The 20,929-nt window shown below is 41.6% G+C and overlaps 1 protein-coding gene across 1 annotated transcript; it reads right to left on the bottom strand.

Annotated features, from left to right (window-relative positions):
• Positions 1 to 7,345: 7,345 nt before the first annotated feature.
• Positions 7,346 to 9,470, bottom strand: PIGM (phosphatidylinositol glycan anchor biosynthesis class M). The gene has a single exon (XM_064158631.1). The coding sequence runs from the start codon at positions 9,131 to 9,133 to the stop codon at positions 7,871 to 7,873; it is 1,263 nt and encodes a 420-aa protein (XP_064014701.1). The 5' UTR covers positions 9,134 to 9,470; the 3' UTR covers positions 7,346 to 7,870.
• Between the last annotated feature and the right edge of the window lie 11,459 nt (positions 9,471 to 20,929).

Genomic DNA, 20,929 nt, shown 5'->3' with positions numbered 1-20,929 from the left:
GGGACTAGAATTCAGCTGCTTTCTTCCCCCACTCTTTCCCATCTCATTCAAGGCATGTAAAATCCCATAAGAAAGCTATTACTTTTGGTAGAAAATGAAGCCAAGTTCCAGGGGCTTGCAACGTTTGAATTAACCTTGCCTAATAAGCAGTCTGAATCTACCTGTGTTTTAATTGCCTAGCTGGCTAAAACCACCTTTCTGATTATACATATATGTTTTGTCAGGTTTGATTTCTCTTAAGCCACAATCTGGTAGCAACCATTCTGGGGAAAAAAAGGTGTAAGAAGATACATAAGCCCAGAATTGAGAGTTTATCTGATATACAACTTCAGGTGGTATAAAAGAAAGGTCATAACCAATTAACCAAGCATACCTGGTTATGGGAATGCTTTGCTAAGGACACTTGGGTGATTAACAGCCTAGGAACAACCATCTGACTAGAATCCTTTTCTAAATGTGTCCAGCAACAGATGCAGAGGAAAATTATACAAAGGAGAGATTTTCAGAAATACTTCCCTTTTTCAGTGTGATTTGCAGCTTGGTGAATTCCCAGGAGATGTTTTTTGTATTCAAAACCCTTGATGAAGTTTTCTTCTATGTATTTGTCCAGTTGTTTGCATAGCTATGTAACTTAGCTTGCTCAGTGTCCTGTATCTCCATAATCAGAACATTTGTTCACCATTTCCATTACTAAGAAATGTGCAAATGCCCAATTCACTTCAGGGGAGAGCTGAGGACCTTACTCCTTTCTTCCAGAGGGAGTTAAACCAGAAAACCTCAAGCCTTCATCTGATTTAAGGTTATTCTGAGGGTAATGAATTTCATAAAGTACTTTCTGTTTGAGGTTTTCTTTTTTCTGAACATATGTAACAAGGAGCTGGGGCTGGCTGTAAAAGGTACTTCTTACTGCAGGATCAACCTCTGTTCAGTTTTCTTTACTGACAATTGATTCTAGATTTTCTAACTTTTCTAGACCTTTGTTATATATGAAATAAATGTCATTAAATTGACTTTTGCTCTGAGCATGCTTCTCATTTTGCATATGTAGTCATGCCTGCCTCCATTGATAAAAAGCAACTGGAATTCTACATTATAAAGTTAACATGTCAGTGGTTGTCAATATACGTTTCACTAAGAGGGAGGTCTCCCTCTTCATTCTCAGGCTAGTGCTAAGTCCCAGTAAAGGGCCAGAGGTGGGGAGAATTCTCTCAGGTGAAACTGGGGAGGGGCTGTCCTGGGTGAGGGAGAGTCAGAGGGATGAGGCCTGCCCTGCCCTGGTTGCCATAGGGGCAGCCCTTGTGGGAAAGCCTTGGCAGGGCAAAGTGGGACAGGGAAAAAGCAAGACCCAGCAGGCAGCTGTATCTGGTGGTGGGGAGAAGCCCTCTCTATCTGCATCCAGCTCTGAGGTGAACGGACCTGGGAATGCTGGTTGAGAAATTATTTACCATAAACCAGCAACATTCTTGTGGCCAAGAAGGTCAATGGTATTCTGGAGTGGAATGGATTAGCAGACACACTTTGCCTGAGTAAGCTGTCACTTAATGGATCAAGCAATTAAAAGTGACAGAGGCAAACAGCACAACGAACTGAAATCACTTGACTACTGTCTGATACAAGGCAACAGTCAAGGTCTCCAGGGCCTCATTTCTGCCCTTGTTTCTTGATCACTTTGCTCCATCCTGCACATGTAAATTTTGGCCCTGGCCATGCAGTATTTCTTTCTGGTGAACAAACAACATTTGGTTCACTTCCAGCAACAAACTTTCTTATACTTAATCAGCTAGTTTATTAGAGCATGAAGGAACATTGGTCATGACTTCAGTTCCTGTACTGCTGGAATTAACAAGCTGGCTGTTGCCAGCACTATACTTGGAAGTGCTAATGGTAATTAAAAACTATTTTCAAATACATCTGACAGTTTTAAGGTGGAGAAGTACTTGTTACTCATGTGAACTTCCAGACTGTATATTAAAAAAAAGGTGCTACTTTCTTAAGGAAGCTGTGGGAAAGAAATAATTATAGGTGAATTATCAATGCTATGACATAGCATTTGTTCTCCTGTAGCAAGTTTATGACTATGTGTGTCCTACAAAGTCTTCTGAGTAAGAGAAGCCTTAAACTAGAATTTGCATGCTACTTTTGGTTAACTCTCTGTCATATTGTTCTTGCAACAGAAAGAGAAGGCAAAATAGTGCTAACGTTGAAGCTGACATGAGCTATCAGTAGCTTTATTATCACTTGACAAAAGTCCATGTAGCCTCTTCAGAGTTTTCATTCAGGTGCATTTGGGTAAAATATATTAACAAAGTATTCTAGCACCTAGCTCAAATGGAACTGTGTTCCTAAAGGTAATCTTAATTATTCAATGTATTCACACTATACAGTGTGGAAAATAAAAGAATAATCATTTAATTATAATTTGTTTTTCATTTCATTTTCTAAGCCTGCTTCCTGAGTAATTCAATCTACTGGATCAGTGGGAGGGACATAGGATAGGTTAAAAAAATGCTGACTGTCAGATCACCAAGGTATTTGAATTAATGTTCTTTTGCATAGTATGGAAGCACATGGGCCACAAAGTGCAGCTCTCATTGGATAATTACTGTCAAAACAGTACTATCTGCATTTACACAGCTGCTGACTTGTGAAGCAGTAATCAGGTTTTACTTGAGTTAACCTTCAAAAAGCAGTTCTAGAGTGACTGCTCACTAATACCCTATGGCTACATCAACAATATTGCCTATTAACAGCTTGCACCAGTCACATTTGTACAAACCTATAAGTGCTACTGTAGGATGTAACATCCTATAGACCCCCTTAAAATAGCACAAGGGAAGCAAAATTATGTTCATCCAGCCTGTCAACTGCTAGAGTGCCAAATCCTTTTTTTCCCTCCTGTAAAAATTGAAAACACACACGAAAAATAACCTTCATATAAACTAGGTAGCTTTCAGTGTCTGAGCACACTGCTCAGTTTTACCTGCATTTCAACTGATATCCAAGGCTGAAGTTCTCTCTCCTAGTGTAATTGATGAGGCCTTGAGCAACCTGCTCTAGTGGGAGGTGTCCCTGCCTATGGCAGGGTGTTGGAGCTGGATGACCCTTGAGGTCCCTTCCAATCTAGACCATTCTATGAACTGGATACATGTTCTAGCTTGCTTCTCCACTATTTCCACAAGTAGCAACGATCTCTTACCTGTCACTTATTTACATGTAAGGTACAAAATATTTTATCTGAAGAGAACGTTAAAGCCCCACAGTTGAGCTCTAAGAGGTTGAGCTTTATCTATACATTAAGATTGCCTCTAGTAAGCAACCTCTTGTTTCTGCAGAAGCCCATGCCTGCCCCAGCACATGTCAGAAAGGAGAATGATGATGAATCACTTGCTGAACTATCAAAAAGTAACCAATTTCAGTCTTTATATTACTGGATAGTGTCCAATAAGAGATTGAGAAGTTATTAAATGCATGGATGGCATGGATTAAGGTGTTTACAGAAAAGTAATTGTAAAAAAAAAAAGGATACTTTTACTAATACAAAATATAGGTCTTTAATCTCATTTGTCACATAGAAAGACAGAAATAATGTGACCATTGCAGATTGTTAATGAAAAACATCATGATACTGGTGGAACATGCACTGTCAAATATGGTTATAAATTGGTGGTTCTTGAGTATGTCCCTCCTAATTCAAGGTCACTGCTGCATATGCATCAAAATGAATGTGATTGAAGTTTTGAGTCACTAGAGATTTAAAGTGCTGAATAGAAGAAATATTTAAAACCCCTCTTTTACTGAATGCAACTCTGAAAAACCATGTTCTTCCAAGGGGTCATGATGGGAACTTCTCTTTTTGCTTCTCTATGCACAGGGAAATGTTTAAGATTGTGCATATGCTGCACATATATAGGCCCTAAAGCAAGAAAGTTCCATGAGTGGTTTGGTTTAAGTTCTCAGTACAAGATTTGTCCTAAGCACAGGATAATTCTATACCATATTGCTGCTATCATTAGAATATGCATTCTGCAGCTGTCTTTGGAAAATATATGAAGAATATACTTTATGAGTTTCATGTGTTCATTATGTATTTCTGAAGCCCTCTTAAATCAGAGGCCCCATTCTTCTAAGCTAAAACCCCAAAACAGAACAAAAATCCAATAATCTGCTCATAATTTACTGTCTCTTAACGTTTGCTTTCTCTACAAAACATTAGGAAAAATTCTGCTGTTTCTTCCCTGATGTAAAAACAGAAAAGCTTCAAGGTTTCCTGGAAAAAAGAAAAATTATGATCTCAGTTTAGAGCACATAATTGCTGCTTATACTATTACAGGAGTCAATACAGCAGTAACACAGATAAGGCAGTTAGTTAATAAGGACTATGTACCTGGTTGTTGTGTCAGATGGTAGATTAGCATGCTCATACTAAAACTTAATGAAACATTTATTATTATGTTCTTGTTTACTTTGTTATTTGAGTAATTCAATCCATAAACTACAGGAAATCACTGTTAAATGCTAAAACAAACAATGGTAATGAAGCTTTGACTGGTCACCTGTGAATCCAGCCATGACCCTTTGGACTACAGGCTGTGCTGTAAAAACCAAGGAAGGCAAAAACAGTGTATGTACACTGTTCATTCACTTCACTTTGTCTTTCACTTTGCATTCCAAGGCTGGTTCCAGTACAATGTGAAAAATTTGTGCATTTCATTGGGTGCTTCAACCTTTTTTAAATAAAAGTAACCAGCATTACAATTTTGTAGCCCATGGCAGAGAATAAAGGTTAGAATTCAGACACATCAGTTCCTAATTAACAGAAGATAAATGGACAGAAAATAAAGAACTTGAACAACCATCAAACCCAATAAATGTTACATAGGAAATGAATCTGGGAAATTCTAATGGTGTTGTAATTAATCACCACAACTTGTTCATGAATTATACCTTGTTCTACCTTTGGCTACCATTACTTTGGATTAATGCTTTGTATCAGGGAATAAAATCATTCAATTCCATCTAACTATCTAAAATGATTTGCAGCATCTAAACTATCAATTATTGCTCCTGTTTGTTTCAGCTCATTTCTCCCATCCAGCTTCTTATGATTCACTATTTATAAATGTCAAACACATTGGGGTGACTGGCTTACTTACTAAGTAGAATCACAGAATGGTTTAGGTTGGAAGGGACCTCAAGGATCATCCAGTTCCAACCTCCCACCATAGGCAGGGACACCTCCCACTATAAGAGGTCGCTCAAGGCCTCACTCAACCTGGCCCTGAACACCTCCAGGGAGGGAACAGCCACAACCTCCCTGGGCAACCTGTGCCAGTGTCTCACCACCCTCACTGCAACAATCATAAAAAGAGTAACTCATAATCAAATTGTGACTGTAAAGATAAGTTTGTGCAAAACTCTTTTTATGACTTGTTTATTCATGGCTTTCTTGAATCACTGTTGAAGAGTTGGTATTGACCTGCAAAGGTAAGGTACTCTTCAGTTCCTATTGTCACAGAACTTGCCTTCTGAAGGCCTCAACATTATTTTATTAAGGAATCAAGAATGTGTTTGTCAAAAGGAAATGATTTCTTATCTAAACCCCAATATTGTATGACTGTCATGAACACAGTAACTCAAAATGTAGATTTTTTTCCCCAAAAAGTTTTTGAAGCCTTACCAAATAAAACCACATAGGGCACTTTCTCTTCACACACACATAAAATGTTCTGGTGATTAAAACAAAACTCAAGTGTGTGGAAGACAAACCTCTTGTAGGAGATACAGACAAGCTGGTGGTTGTCTTCCTTCATCCCAGGCAAAGCCAGGGCAAGGACATCAGGGCTACATCAGCTAGACCTGCCAAAAAACCCCGGTACAGTTTGTCAAAAGAATATATGCTGCATCATCCAGCTTGTGAATTTACAAAGAACAAGCTGACAAGAAATATGACGGCAAGAATGAGCGCAGATGGGCAGGGGAATCCAGAATGCCTCCTTCCAGTGTGGGAGCAGAAGCATCACCACTCTGAATGAGGAAAGCATCCTTCTTCCAAACACATCAGAACAGCTGAACTGGACCATACCATAAGGATATTATCACACCTCCTGTTAACATGCCCTAAGGTCACTGCAGCTCAAGCACTTCCTCTTCTCTCACATAACCACTTCAATGGGTCTCAGAGCAATGGGAAAAAACTGCAGATCAAAACATGCAATTCATCCTCATAAGGTAGAATCACAACCAGGAAAGAAAAGCCTGTATGTAAGAAAGCTGGGAGCCACTCCAGTCCTGGGAAAGAAGGCTGCCTCAGGAGACTTCAGGATTCAGAGAGGCAGCATGGCAACCACAAACTTGGAAGACAAACCCTCCTGCCCACATCTTTTCCTGATGACATCTCTGGGAATCCCACTGAATGGCTGAAGTTCTTTTGCTCCACCTTATACACTAAGGGCTTCACTTTCTTGTATGATGTAAATAAAAGCTGTGGCAAATGTGACAGTTTGGCACATGGCTATCTAAACTTTAGATTTTACTTAAAAATACCAATTTCCACATCTGTCAAGGGCTATGTACACCAGACTCCTTACAGGACACTCTTCAGAGTACTGAGTCTAAAATGGCTCTGGACCTCTCTTGCTACCACTTAATTCCAAATCTTCCCACGTGTCTCATTTAAGTATCTCATTTCAACAGATTGTAGAGTTTCCTATCTTAACACCTTTCTTATGACAACTGCTCCACTTTCTGAACTCTTTTCATTTTCATTATTTTTAATAGCAGATATTGAACTACTGCAGAACTACTATTTCCTCTTACTCTGTGTTATAAATTCTACTGCTTTTGGGAAACAGGTGCCATCCTAGCTGTATTTCAATTCTTTTCATTTGCTACTGTTAACATCCATGGTAACTGTTAACTATAACTAACTGCAGTTTATATTGTGGAAGCAAAGAACACAAATCTTTTCGTGTTATCCATCTCTGTGATCCAAGACAAGAATTTGAAAAAAAAATCTTCCTTCACAACAAAAAACATCTGTTCAGAAATTCAAACAGCACAGGAAAGGCAGAACTATCTGAACAAGCCCACGTATCTGAATTCTGAAATAAATTACAAGTTTCAAGGCGTCAGTGGCTTGTATGAAATAATCACGTTTTCTCCTATTTCACTGAAGAAAGACCCAGTACAACACACAAAACCAATGTTACTGTGGAAAACAAACCAAAACAAAGTCAAAACAAAAACAAGAGTGCACCTATGAAATGACTGCCTTACATTCATTCACTAGCTTAATTCTTGTAAAACAACCCATTCACTTACTGGAGTGCATAGAACTGTGGAGCTCCAACATTCCTTTGTAATCTCCTGTGTTTTTCTACAGAAAAGGCCACAGTCCTCAACAAGCAAAGTAACAGTCAGTACTGGGTAATAAGATTGCAGCTGCTCCATGAAGGGCTATATGAAGGAACTGAGGATGACCCCCATGACGGGCTATACTCTCACTGACTAGGGTGTTGGTCTCAAAATGGCAAGTGGAGACAGATGCTGGTAATGGAGCCTCACACATGGCAATTGAAGAACTGGTTCATGATCCCTTCAGAGTTCACTCAGGAGCAGCAGAAGACAGGGCTGGAACCAATGCTGGAAAGTTTACCAGCCAGTTTCCAGGCCCACAAGGGAGACAGGTACAACTGCACACACACTGGGGATATGCAAGGCAATGAAGGTCAAGCAGTGCCCTCACAAGCACACCCCAGATCTGCATACATTCATGCTATAGTACAAAGGACATGCATTTACACTAGAGATGGTGCTGGTGGTATGGAAATTCTTAAAAAGGACAGTATGGCTGTTTCTGGATTTTGGTTTATTACTGTTGCTTAAGTTTTTTTGCAACTTGTGCTTCTCTTTGATAATGTGAAATAATCTGAACAATTATGAGACTATTAATGAAAAGGAAAAGCAAGCCTGCCAACCATATAAGTAAAAATGTGTTGTATCCTTTGAACTCCAGAAAGTAGGCAGATGCAAGCCACAGGCCTTGTCCAACAAACCACAGGAAGAGCAGCAGCGTACCACGACGCCAGGACATCTTAACACTAGGCATTACGAGGGGCAAAAGGCAGAGATACCAGACAAAGTACTGGGATGTGCATACTTTGTTAAAACTCACAAAAACAGCAGTGTGTAGGAAACAACAGAAGGGAAGATCTCTGTAAAATGCTAAGGACACAACCAGGAGCAAAAGCAGCTGGGGTAGGAAAGCAGCAAGCCCAAGAGCAAAACTCCATTTGCTCTCTGCAGTGAGGTACAACATGTAGAAATAGGGAGAGAAGTTATGACGGGTATCTCTCCTGATCAGGTGGTAGAAATAGGCATGCTCCAAAAACTCCCAGCCGTAGAGGTTATAAAACATAACAGTCAGGGCGGCTACCACAGATCCAGCAACAGTTCCAAAAAGCAGTGTTTTGCGGTTCAAAATCTTGACAAAAAGCTGCCATAAGTATGCTACGAATGCAAACTTTGTTTTTTTGTCGCTGCCCAGACCCACTGCCCCTTCTCTGCACTGTTTGCTCTGCAGATGCAGCGCTATGGGCAGCGCGTAAGTCAGTGGGTATATTTTCATGTGCACCGCCAGCCCGTAGCAGACTGCGGCTTTCCCTACGCTCCCCTTCTCCACAAAGTAGAGAGTAGCGAGCACCAGCAACGCAACTACGGCCTCTGCATTGCCCCGGCTGGAGACGGCCATGGGGAGAGGGTTAAGGAGCCAGGCGGCGGCGCAGCACCCGCAAGCCTGACCGACGGCGACACCTCGGTGCCGCAGGGTCTGGTAGGCGACGACAGCAGCCGCCAAGTCCCCCGCCACGAAAAGCAGTTTCCCGAAGACCTCAGCGAAGTAGACGTTGGGAGTCAGAAGCCAGGCCACGAGCGGGGTGTAGCGGTAGGTGGCTCGTCCGTAGGGCGACCGCCCCTCAGTCACCAGCCGCGCCGCGTCGGTGAAGACCCGGTAGTCAACGTCGGTGTAACGTACCCGCATCGCCCCATCCTGGTGCAGGCCGTACAGCACCAAACCCAGCCTCGCCAGCAGCCCTGCGCCCAGCACCGCGCCCGCCCCCGGCCGTTCCCCCACCATCCCTCCTCGGGGCCCGCCTGCTATCGCGGCGCGCACAACCGGCCCCTTTGGGCGCGGAGAGGAGGGGGTGGTTGGCAGGGACCTCGCTCGGCGGGGAGGAAAGGCGAGGAACGCCCCGCTGCGCGCGTCCACACCTTCCGCCTGTGCGCAGACGACGAAAGCGAACCTCGCCCGCGCACTCCCGCTCGCTACCGCCGCGGCGCCTGCGTCCTGCGGGCGCCGAAGCTGTTGCCCTGGCTGGGGCGTGGCTGTTGTGGGTGCGGAGCCAGAGTGGCGGGTGGGACGGGTCCTCTGAGGGAGCGGTGGCGTGCTCCTCCCTGTTAGGGCTGCGGAGCCAGTTGTTCTCGCCTCTCAGGCGCTGCGAGTCCTAAACAGGGAGTGCCGCGGGCTCCCTTGTCCCTGTTTGGCTAGTGAACGCACCCGCGGGAAGGGGGAGGCGTGTGGAGGTTTGCGCTGTAGCTGCCTTTGAGTTGGGGTGTTGCAGGGATGGTTTGTATTCCGCTAGTCTGCGGTACTCGGCCTCGCTAAGCGTGGTCTCTTATCGCTGGCCGAGTCTTGTTAGAAGATGAGTACCTTTGTCAAAAGATGACAAGAGAGCTGCGGGACCTCATCATCCACGTTGCTGTTGCTCCTTCCTTTTCTCAAAGGCAGGGAGCAGCGTGCAGCGCAAATCTGCGAGGCTCTGAATGGGCAGAGTCAACATATGCAACAGTAGTTAAGTGAGAAGAAGGGAAAATAACATCTGTTATTTACCTTCTGCAAATGGCTGTGCTTTGCCTAGACATATGAGCTCTCTCTAAAGCACTTAGGTAAGCTTCCTTCCACAGTAAATTTTTTGCTTGGATCAGAAACAGTAACATGGAAATCAGAGCTTAGATAATGTGATTTACAATAAAGAACTTAATTCCACTGTAATTTGTTGTCTTGGGGTTTATAAAACGTTTTCCAAATAGTTTTTCCTTGTCTGGATATTTGCTATAGATTGTATCTCACGTTTGAATGGTGGCTGTCTGAAGACTGGGTATTTACATCTTAACTAGAATGATGGATTTCATGTTAGAACCATGCAGGATCTTTTTAAAGAGAAGCCGTATTCACCAAGAAATGTTCATTTTCTTGTTTAGTAGTTAATTGCAAGTGCATTCTTTTCTAAATGAAGCAATTCAATAAAATGTTTTTGCTGTTGCAGCGTTCCTGGCTCACATCTCTTAAAGAATGTGCTTTTTTTTTTCCTCTGTTCAGGAGATGCTCATCAGAGAAATGGGAGCAAGTCTGCATTTGCCACAGATGTGTTGGAGGGTGGCCTAACTGGTAGGCTATTCAGGGAACAAAAGATGCTTCTGTTCATGTGTACACAGCTATTAGTTTGGGGGGGGGGTTATATTTTTTTTCCCTTAGAATAGTAGTACTGTAGGTGTTCAGGCTAAGGTGTCCAATGGAAGAAGCATTCTAACTAAGATGAAGGATCTGTTTTTCTTCTGCCTGTATAAGTCAGCAGATATTTATATACTACATGGTAAACTGGACCTCTTAAACAGGAAAGTTCAAGAGCCCATTTCATTAACTCACCATATGACATCATTAAGTCTTAAAACATGCTCAGGGTATTTGTGGGATAGGGCACAAAGGTGGCTGTTGCTCCTTTGTAAATAATTGCTTGCTTACTGCTGTTCAGAACAGCAAAGATTGGTGAAGTCAAGTCATTTTCTCTCCTTCCTCCTTTTATATAGTTTGTAGTATAATGATTGGCATACTTTTACAGAAGGTTACATTACCTTATCCTTTGTTGGGCCTAACATAGTCTCTGGAAAGTGCTGTTGAGGTAGAAACATAATTAAAATCACTGGTACTGAAATCACTTGAGGTGCTGTGCAATTACAAGTCTAAGCAAAAGTATGCATGTAGATACCATGTAGGGTTTTTTGTTTGACTCAGGAAGGTTGTAGCTCATAAAGAACTGTGCTTGCCATTTGCCTACTTCCAGGCTTGTTTGTGATTCTTCTGTTGTCTCTTTGGGTGGAATATGCTTTATCATTTCAGATCCTTTCACGAAACTATTGTCAGAACTGAACCAAATGCATTGCAGTTTATTTGTTGAAGTGTCTAAGTTGCTTAAATAATAGTAGTTCAATAAACCAACTTATGACTCTCTAGATTTATCAGATGATTTTTGTCTGTTTCTGACAGTTTGTTTTCAGACAAATATTTCATCTGAAATTAATAGAAATGGTGGAGTTGTCTTTAGTGACTGTTTAGTGACTCTCTGGATTCTAGAGAGAAAAAGGTAGGTAATTCTAAAGAGTTATGAAGTTAATGAAACAGAAAAGCTGCCTTTAGCTATTGTTGCATATACTGTAACTACGCAGTTGCCTGAGTTGGAAAAAGAGTTGATTTTCCTTATTTATAATTTAACATCTTGAAAATAAGCACGAAGCTCTTCAGAGAAATAAAGTTTGGCTCAAAAATGTGTTTGGCTTTAGATTTGATACCAGCTTGCTTAACTTGATTTGTTGTGTACTCTAGACTGTAATGCAGGAAGGAGAGTAGTCTTATTAAAGTTATAAATCTGTTGTTCCTGTAAAATTTTGCTTTTATTTATACAAGTCACCAGGAGTCACTTTCAGAAAATGCTAGGAGATAAAACCTAATAGAAAAGCTGCAACTCCAGCTAATTGATTCTGGTACACATGAAGATACAATATGAAGAAAAGTGTGGAGCTGGCCATAACCACACATAAAATTTTAACTAATAAGAATGTGTATATGCACATGTATATAAATATTTTTTTCCATTGCCTACTATGCATTTTGTTTACAGTCTCTGAGATGGTACTGTCAGATATTTTTGCAAACTGAGGTATAATGGAGGGGTAGTTAATTAACTGTGTGATGATCAAAATTAATATTGTTTATTAATTTTGATCTTCAAATCTCCCACCACCCTGACCACTAATTTTTAATAATAATCAGTTCTTCACACGGTCGTGGGAAAAAAACTACAGAGGAATAACTAGATCTAGAAATAACTTGCAAAAAATATAAACATTGATTGATGGGTGGGCAGAGGCTAATGGGATGAGATTTTACAAGGCCAAGTGCAGGGTTCTACACTTTGGCCACAGCAACCCCAAGCAGCGCTACAGGCTGGGGACAGAGTGGCTGGAGAGCAGTCAGGAAGAAAGGGACCTGGGGGTACTGGTAGATAGTAGCTGAACATGAACCAGCAGTGTGGCCAGGTGGCCAGGAGAGCCAATGGCATCCTGGCCTGGATCAGGAACAGTGTGGCCAGCAGGACAAGGGAGGTTATTCTTCCACTGTACTCAGCACTGGTCAGGCCACACCTTGAGTCCCATGTCCAGTTCTGGGCCTCTCAATTCAATAGAGCTGTTGAGATGCTGGAATATGTCCAGAGAAGTGCAACAAAGCTGGTGAGGGGCCTGGAACACAAACCCTATGAGGAGAGGCTGAGGGAGCTGGGGTTGTTTAGCCTGGAGTAGAGGAGGCTCAGGGGTGACCTCGCTGCTGTCTACAACTACCTGAAGGGAAGAAGGCAGTTGCCTCCTTTCATATACCATATTTTTGGTCATTCTGCTGAGGGGTTGGAATAAGGCACTTCTCATGCAAGTCTCTTCTGCAGTTAGCGAATTCTTAAGCTATACTTCTGAGATTCTGTTAGGAGATAAAATTTGATCATAATGACCAATACATTTTAAATTGTCTTACTGTATGTATGCAGCATGTGTGTAAAATGTGAATGAAGATCATCTGTATTTACATGTACTCTATAAGTTTTGCAAAAAACAGTTGTTCTCTATTGCATAAAACTTCAGATACTCTCTTTGAAATGGAAATGAAACCTTATTCTAGCTACTTGTGATGGTTTTTTTTGCCTTAATAAGGGGCTTTCCTGTCTTACCTCATGAATGATTTTAACTTGGTTAAATATGTTTTGAATTGTATTACTGAGGTTAAGCTTTTTCCATTCTCTATTTTCTAGGGATGGCATGGTTTTCTAAATGTTTTTGATAGAGCATCCACAGTTTTCCTGAATGTTTTAAGTGCATTTTTTAGTAAAATGAGCATCTGTCTTTTAAAGACTGTTGTCTTCCTTCCTTTGTATACTTACTTATTTCAAATAGTTTGTCAGTGAGATTTGCCATTAAAAATTACACTGAGTAACAATCCTACCTTACTCCCTTTGTGCTATCCTATTCTACTGTGCATAGTGCCTAAAATGCAGTTGTACTTTGCATTACAGAATCATGTACTACAGAGCTGTAAAGGATGTACTTGTCAATAGCTGCTGTGGAAATTCATTGTTTTGGTGTTTTGTTGGTTGGGGTTTTTTTGTTGATTGTTTTTTGTTTCGTTTTGTTTTCATGAGTAGTGTTTTCTGTGTCCTAAATGTATATTTGCCTGCTGCTCTTCATTTAAGCTGATGGTTACTTGGCTGAATTAGCTGCTAATACACATTTTTCTGTTTGGACTCTGCCCCTTGCTGCATTTATCTCTGGTGGTGGTGCTTCTGCAGATTATAATTACCTGGTAGCAAAGTTCATAATAGTTTTGCTGCTATCTTTAGCAGTTACAGTTCTGCCCTTCTTTCACCTCCTTGTTATACAGGATGACAGTCTTCTAACCTTGTGTGCATGTGTCTTGTAACTCAGCCTTCAGAGCTTATTCATTCACTGTTGATTCAAAGTGACAGCTGTACCATCAATCTGTTTGTCAGTCTTCCCCCATTTGGTGTGCTGGATTATGGTCTCCTTACCACATATGCTCAAGGATGCTGTCTGGTCCCTTGTGCTCTGTAGGTCTGCTGCACCTGGATGAGAAAGTGAAGGCAGACTTGGTTGGTGTGAGGGCTTAGTGCTTCAGTGTTAAAACTCCTGTCATAGGAAAGTAAAGCCCTGGTAGAGAATTTGGGCAAGTCATGTTTATAAGACTTGGGAAAATCCATACGCAGTGTTCTCTATTTGCAGTGTAACTGGCAACAGGCATACCACTTGTTTCAGTATTGTTTGGCTTTCTTCATTCTGGTTACAGCTGAATTTCAATATTTGTCTTTGCTGACTGCCACATTGCTGAGTTTGACAGGGTGTTGCCAGAATTAGAGTCTGCTGGCATAAACTTTGCATACGTGCAAGTAGAGAGTCAACCCTGTGTCAGAGTAGATCCTGCTTTGTTTATGTATAGAAGATTAGGGAAGGCTGCCTGTTGAGAGGCTGAAGATATCTAATACCAGTTTGATCACAGAATCAACCAGGTTAGAAAAGACCTCTAGGATCATCGAGTCCAACCTATCACCTAACTCTTCTGATTAACTAAACCATGGCACTAAGTGCCTCATCCAGCCTCCTTTTAAACACCTCTGGGGATGGTGACTCCACCAGCTCCCCGGGCAGCCCATTCCAATGGCTCTAAGGCAGGCACCCCAAGGTGGGAAGTCCCCCAGTATTTATACCCTTCTAGACAAAGAGCCGAGTTACCACTGCCTAGGCGCACGGAGCACGGCCAGCCCCAGCTGGCAGTGCCCATTAATTGCGGGCACTGCACGGGCGCGCCGCCTGCCGGCAGGGCCCCTTGCTCGCCCCCTCAGGCCCGCAGGGCAGCGCGGGGAAACAGGTCTGTTCGCGCCTCTTCCTCTCCCGTTCACACCGCAGAGGGAGAGGAACTTTGGGGTATACAGGACTCCAGGACACTCTTTCTGTGAAGAATTTCTTCCTAATGTCCAGCCTAAATCTGCCCTGGTGCAGTCTGAGACCGTGTCCTCTTGCTATGTCACTGAATGCTTGGGAGAAGAGACCAACTCTGCCTGGCTACAACCTCCTTTCAGGTGGTTGTAGAGAGCAATTGAGTCTCTCTGAGCCTTTTCTTCTCCAGACTGAACAGCCCCAGCTCCCTCAGCCACTGCTCACAGGAGCTTGTGCTCCAGCCCCCCTACCAGCCTTATTGCCCTTCTGGACATGTTGAAGCGCCTCAAGTTTTCAAAGAGGTGATTGGACCAAAAAGTACAGCACAAAAATATCCCCTGGGTAAAGTGTACATTAGGTTGAAATACTGATGCAATTAGAAGTAGCACTAGTTTTTTCTTATTTTGATTGCATTGCATTTGCACAAATTCTAGGGTAATTATTACCAAGTCAGTCAGGACTTGATACTAACCAAGGCACCATGCTACTTAGGGACAACAGAAACCGTCAAACTTCCTTGAGCAACCCAGAATGGAACTGTGCAACATTAGCTTTGTTTTGAGCTATGTGTCATGCTTCTACAAAAATGCATAGATTACTCTCAATGAATATTAATATTTAATTGCCTTCTGGGATAACTATGTGTTCCTTGAGCATTAGAGGAAAAGAAAGGTTTTGTTTGAAGTATAAGTCATGCTGTAGTAAATTTTAGCTAGCATAAACCAGAAGCAGTTGAAAAGTGAAACTTCTGCATCAGTGAACCTGTAGACTTCTTCAGGAGGACAGCTCTGTCGGGTTTTAATTCCTCTTAAAATGGTTAGTATTTTTAAAAGATCCAACATTTCTTTACACCCAATGGCTAGAAAAATCAAGACTTTTTTGTGTTGTATTTTCTGAATTACTGGCTGCTTTAAAATTGATTTATAAAGACAGTTTTTGTTTCTGAGAGTTGGACTATCCAGACAACTGCGTAAGAAAAACTTGAGTGGAACTTGCCCAGGGGATATTGCTACACTCCTCTCTTAGTACCATCAACACCAGAAAGATTTGTTTATTTGGTGTCCCTTTTGATGTTCCCCTGAATATGAAAGTTCAGTCTTCAGTGAAAAAAGAATATCTGAAGTGGAGAGAGATACCATGTTGAGGTGAGAATTCCACATATCCTTTCGTGTCTTCCTGTTCTAGTTTCAGTTGGAAGTCTTACCTTATTTTTTAAATGATTTTTTAAAGTTGTCATGAGAAGACTTCAGGTCAGGATTAGCAATTCATTGTAATCAGTTTGATTTGAATGCCACTGAACACTGAATCATAGAATCATAGAATCATAGAATCAACCAGGTTGGAAGAGACCTCCAAGATCATCCAGTCCAACCTAGCACCCAGCCCTAGCCAATCAACTAGACCATGGCACTAAGTGCCTCATCCAGGCTTTTCTTGAACACCCCCAGGGACGGTGCCTCCACCACCTCCCTGGGCAGCCCATTCCAATGGCAAATCACTCTCTCTGTGAAGAACTTCTTCCTAATATCCAGCCTATACCTACCCTGGCACAACTTGAGACTGTGTCCCCTTGTTCTATTGCTGTCTCCAAGTTCTGTTTTCAAAAGGCCTAAGCGAAGCCATTTGAAAGTGATACTGAGTTAAAGATGTATAGCAGTAGAGAAGGAGATATGTCAGGGGATGGCTTGTAGGCTTGAAATACTAGCTTTTGGAGGTTAATTTCATTACAAATATGAATATATAGTTAATGTCACCATGTAAATTTAAGCTTTCATTCTTTCAACCTTTGCCAGCTACCTTTACAATTTTAAGTCTGTATAGGTGAAGAAATGTTAAAGCCAGTCTTTGGTTCATCAGCACAAAATATGATTAATCATGATAATTTTCTGTTTTCTTCCTAGCATAAGATAATGCAGGATAACAGGTCTGTAGTGGTAAATGATATCCCAGTCAATAATGCTGAAAGATCTTAGCAAGATCTGAAAATTGAGTAGCTTTCAGAATGCTGTTACTTTTGGAAGGGCATAGAATTACTAATGCAGTATAGAACTAAATGAAACTGTCTAAAAGTTAGATGCCTAGCCTAAGCTTGTTCTCTAGCTTCCATTTATAATTGATGGAAAGAAGCAGATAACCTCCAGAGAGGTGAGTCCACCAAAATGTGACTGACAAAAAAAGGTAGATGAAAGAAGTACTTTGTTTCTTCTTACAGTGTGAATCATTAGATGTGGAAAGTTTCTTTCTTGGGTCTTGCAGGGCGTGGTGCTGACAACTGTCCCACAAACTTTGAGGTGATGGTGGCCATTGCCTATCTTTCCTAGTTAATTTAAAACATTTTTATAGGTTCTGTTGTGTTACAACTGGGTAGAAGTACCTTTAATCAAATAACCTACTGAAAGAATCGGCTGCCCAGGGAGGTGGTGGAGTCATTGTCACTGGAGGTGTTCAAGAAACAACTGGATGAGGCACTTAGTGCTATGGTCTAGTTGACTGGCCAGGGCTGGGTGCTAGGTTGGACTGGATGAGCTTGGAGGTCTTTTCCAACCTGGTTGATTCTATGATTTCCAATGAGGTCTTCTCTTCCATGATGTTTTCAAGTATTTCTTGCATTCTGGTTAGTATTATGGTGGCTCCATTCTTAGCCAGCTTAAAAACTTCATTTTAAATCAACTTATTAAACCAGGGTTCTTAAATATGACCTGTTGTGGATTTTTTTAGTAACAAATCTCATTGAACTCAAGAACACTTTTTTGTGAATTGCATCTTAGCTGCAAACTGTGATCTTAGCTGAAAGTAATCAATAAAATAAAAGGAAAAAGACAACCCTAATTTCTGTAGAATGAGAAGAGAGGTGTAAAGAATTTTGTTGAGGAGCAGTAGGAGGAAGGCTGTAACAGTTGTGTGTTTACCACAGAGCCACTACCAGGGGACTGACAGTGTTCAGCAGTTCAGCTTATGAAATAATGATATAAGTAAAATTTTCTCCTTTATAACAAGTGAAAACGAAGGATCCAAAGGAGAGAGAAAAAGATCTTAACACAAGGTTAGTGTGCTGTTAGAGTCTGTTAGAAAGTTTTACTGACAGATGCTCCTGTATTTGAAGTTTGTACTTAAGAGAGAAAAAAAATGCTGGAGGTAGCAACGAAGTTTGTGCCATTCTAATTCAGACTGCCAATCCACACAGAAACTCCCATTATTTCTCTGCCTATAGTCCTAAACCACATTTTTTTCTTTTTAAACTGAATGTGGCTTGTTCTGAATATGTGGAAGAGAGATGAAGAATCCCTAAACAGAAAATCATTTGGCATTAGATCCAGCCAAAACTTTTGAATAGTGAAGCCTGTTTTGATCCCATCTAAGTAACTTTAAGACATCTTTGAGTCTTTAATTTTTTCCTTCAGTCATATATGGTATATAAGAAAGCAACTTTTCCTGTTCAGAGGGGGAAGACAGGATTTAGATTCTACCTTTTGTTTCTAGGAATACTGTATTTCTTTTTCAGGTAAACAGTTCTGTTTATTTTCTTCACTTTGTTTCTTTTCTATTCTCTTCAACTTCTAACCTGAGAGCTCACTGGAAAATACGAGATGCTATCCTCCACCAAAGTACACTAGAAGGACTTGTAGGAGTCTGCAACATGCTGAAGAGTTTGCTTCTTAATCCAGAGAGTTCAAGCACATAGAAAGTCACCCTCTGTCTTCCTTGTTCTTAGACTTGTCATATTTTATCCATATGTCTTAATTGATTTTGCAGCTGAGAAAGGTACCTCTGTGGACAAGTGACTCTAGGATTACTCAGCAGCATAGAACAGTATCTGTCCTCCTTCAGATTCATGTACAATCTGTCTCTCTGCCTACACACCAGCTCTCATTATCTCTTCTAGCTTCTTTTCCTGTTCCAGTGTTGGCTACCTTGAATTCTCAGTTCATGTCTGTTTGTTAGGACCAGAATTCTAGTATCACTTTCTCCTTAAAAGTCTCCCACATTTCTGAGTTTGCCTTTCCAGGAGGAAAGTATTTGCTCTTCATCCAAATTTGTTCCTCCCCATCTCTTGTGGATCCTTCATACAGAATGCACAATATCCTTCTCCCAAAAAGACAGTGATTCAAAATGTAGGATCTCTGGTCTCCAACTTGGCTCATAACAGTCCAAGACAGCAAATGCAGGGAAATGCTTGATTGTTGCAGCATTCATCGTCTTGGTGAAGAATTCAGCCTAGCACCAACACCTTTTGTGGGGAAAAAAATAGCCCAAGAGATTTTGGTAGAGTTCTAAGCAATTTCAGCACTTTTAATAAGAGAACTGCTAGATAGATTTCATAGATTATATTATCAGCTCATTGTATGCTTGCTTATCCATTCCTTTACCATTGTGTGCTTTATCTTGGTAAGTGAATCTTGTCAGTACAATTACATCATGTTATAGAAGTAATGAGGTTTGCTAACACATTAGAATTTAACCAAATCAGAACTAGGCCTAGTTTTGTGGAAAGAAGAAACTACATTCTGAAACACCTAATTCTTGCAGCAAAACCAACCAAGACATATAGCATGTACACTTCAGAGTGAAGGACTTCTCATTGTGACAATGTTTGCCACAGAATTGATTAGGAGGTTAAATTTTAGAATGAGAAAGAGTATCTGTACTAAAGTAAAAAAAAATGTTATTTTAAGTGTGTAGCTCTTGCCTATGTGATTTGTGTTGGTTTTTTTTTTCCAGTACTACATGTCTTATTTTCACAGGCTGTTCTAGTTCAGCTTCTTTTCCCTTCCATCTTTTTTTTTTTTCAAATTCTTTTTAAAGAAGTGGGAAGGAGTTACACTTCTTTAATGTGATAGTCTGAAAATAATTCTAAGCAGAATATTCACAGTAACTATGATGAATAAAGGTGCTGTTTTCTTAAACCTTACTGCTTTTATACTGCTACATCACAAGATGTGATATCACTCTCAGGGAGAGCTCAAAAAGTTTGGGAATGCAGCCTTTGTCAAAAGACCTTGCTTACAGGACCACAAGTCAGTGTTCAGTCAACCTTCCTGAAGTGACTGAATTCCTCCTTGTGCTCTAACTAATCATAGAATCAACCAGGTTGGAAGAGACCTCCAAGAGCATCCAGTCCAACCTATCACCCAGCCCTAGCCAGCCAACTAGACCATGGCACTAAGTGCCTCATCCAGGCTTTTCTTGAACACCTTCAGGGAGGGCGAGTCCACCACCTCCCTGGGCAGCCCATTCCAATGGCAAATCACTCACTCTGGGAAGAACTTCCTCCTAACATCCAGCCTAGCACAACTTGAGACTGTGTCCCCTTGTTCTGTTGCTAGTTGCCTGAGAGAAGAGACCAACCCACACCTGGCTACAGCCTCCCTTCAGGAGGTGCAGGATAATAGTGGTGCAGGAGAGAGCAATAACCAGTTTAGGCCTTAAGACTATATGTTTGGAAGCTTAGCAGGGCTGGGTGTGTTGTTTCAGCACTCTCCAGTGATTCTGTATTCAGTGAGTTTTGTGGAGTGACTTTCACTTGAGGCAGTCATTACTCTTTTTATCAATGCCTTGTGATGGATAGTGTGAGCTAGTGACTATTTCCAAAAGGCAGTAAGGAAGAAGCCCTGTCTTGTTTTGAGAGAGAACAGGTTAGGCATATGCATGTGACGAGGGAGGTTATTCTTCCTCTGTACTCAACACTTGGTCAGGCCACACCTTGAGTACTGTGTCCTTTTCTGGGCCCCTCAATTCAAGAGAGATGTTGAGGTGCTGGAATGTGTCCAGAGAAGGGTGACAAAGCTGGTGAGAGGCCTGGAACACAAACCCTGTGAGGAGAGGCTGAGGGAGCTGGGGGTGTGCAGCCTGGAGAAGAGGAGGCTCAGGGGTGACCTCACTGCTGTCTACAACTACCTGAAGGGAGGTTGTAGCCAGATGGGGTTGGTCTCTTCTCCCAATGGAACAAGGAGACACAGTCTCAAGTTGTGCCAGGGGAGGTACAGGCTGGATGTTAGGAGGAAGTTGTTGCCAGAGAGAGTGAATGGCATTGGAATGGGCTGCCCAGGGAGGTGGTGGAGTCACCGTCCCTGGAGGTGTTCAAGAAAAGCCTGGATGAGGCACT

This window comes from Pogoniulus pusillus, chromosome 18 (assembly GCF_015220805.1).
Source record: "Pogoniulus pusillus isolate bPogPus1 chromosome 18, bPogPus1.pri, whole genome shotgun sequence".
Lineage (NCBI taxonomy): Eukaryota > Metazoa > Chordata > Aves > Piciformes > Lybiidae > Pogoniulus > Pogoniulus pusillus.
This window is presented reverse-complemented; position numbering and strand designations above follow the sequence as displayed.

Coding starts and splice junctions, on each gene's coding strand:
- PIGM (XM_064158631.1), bottom strand. CDS start 9,133: ATGGTGGGGGAACGGCCGGGGGCGGGCGCGGTGCTGGGCGCAGGGCTG.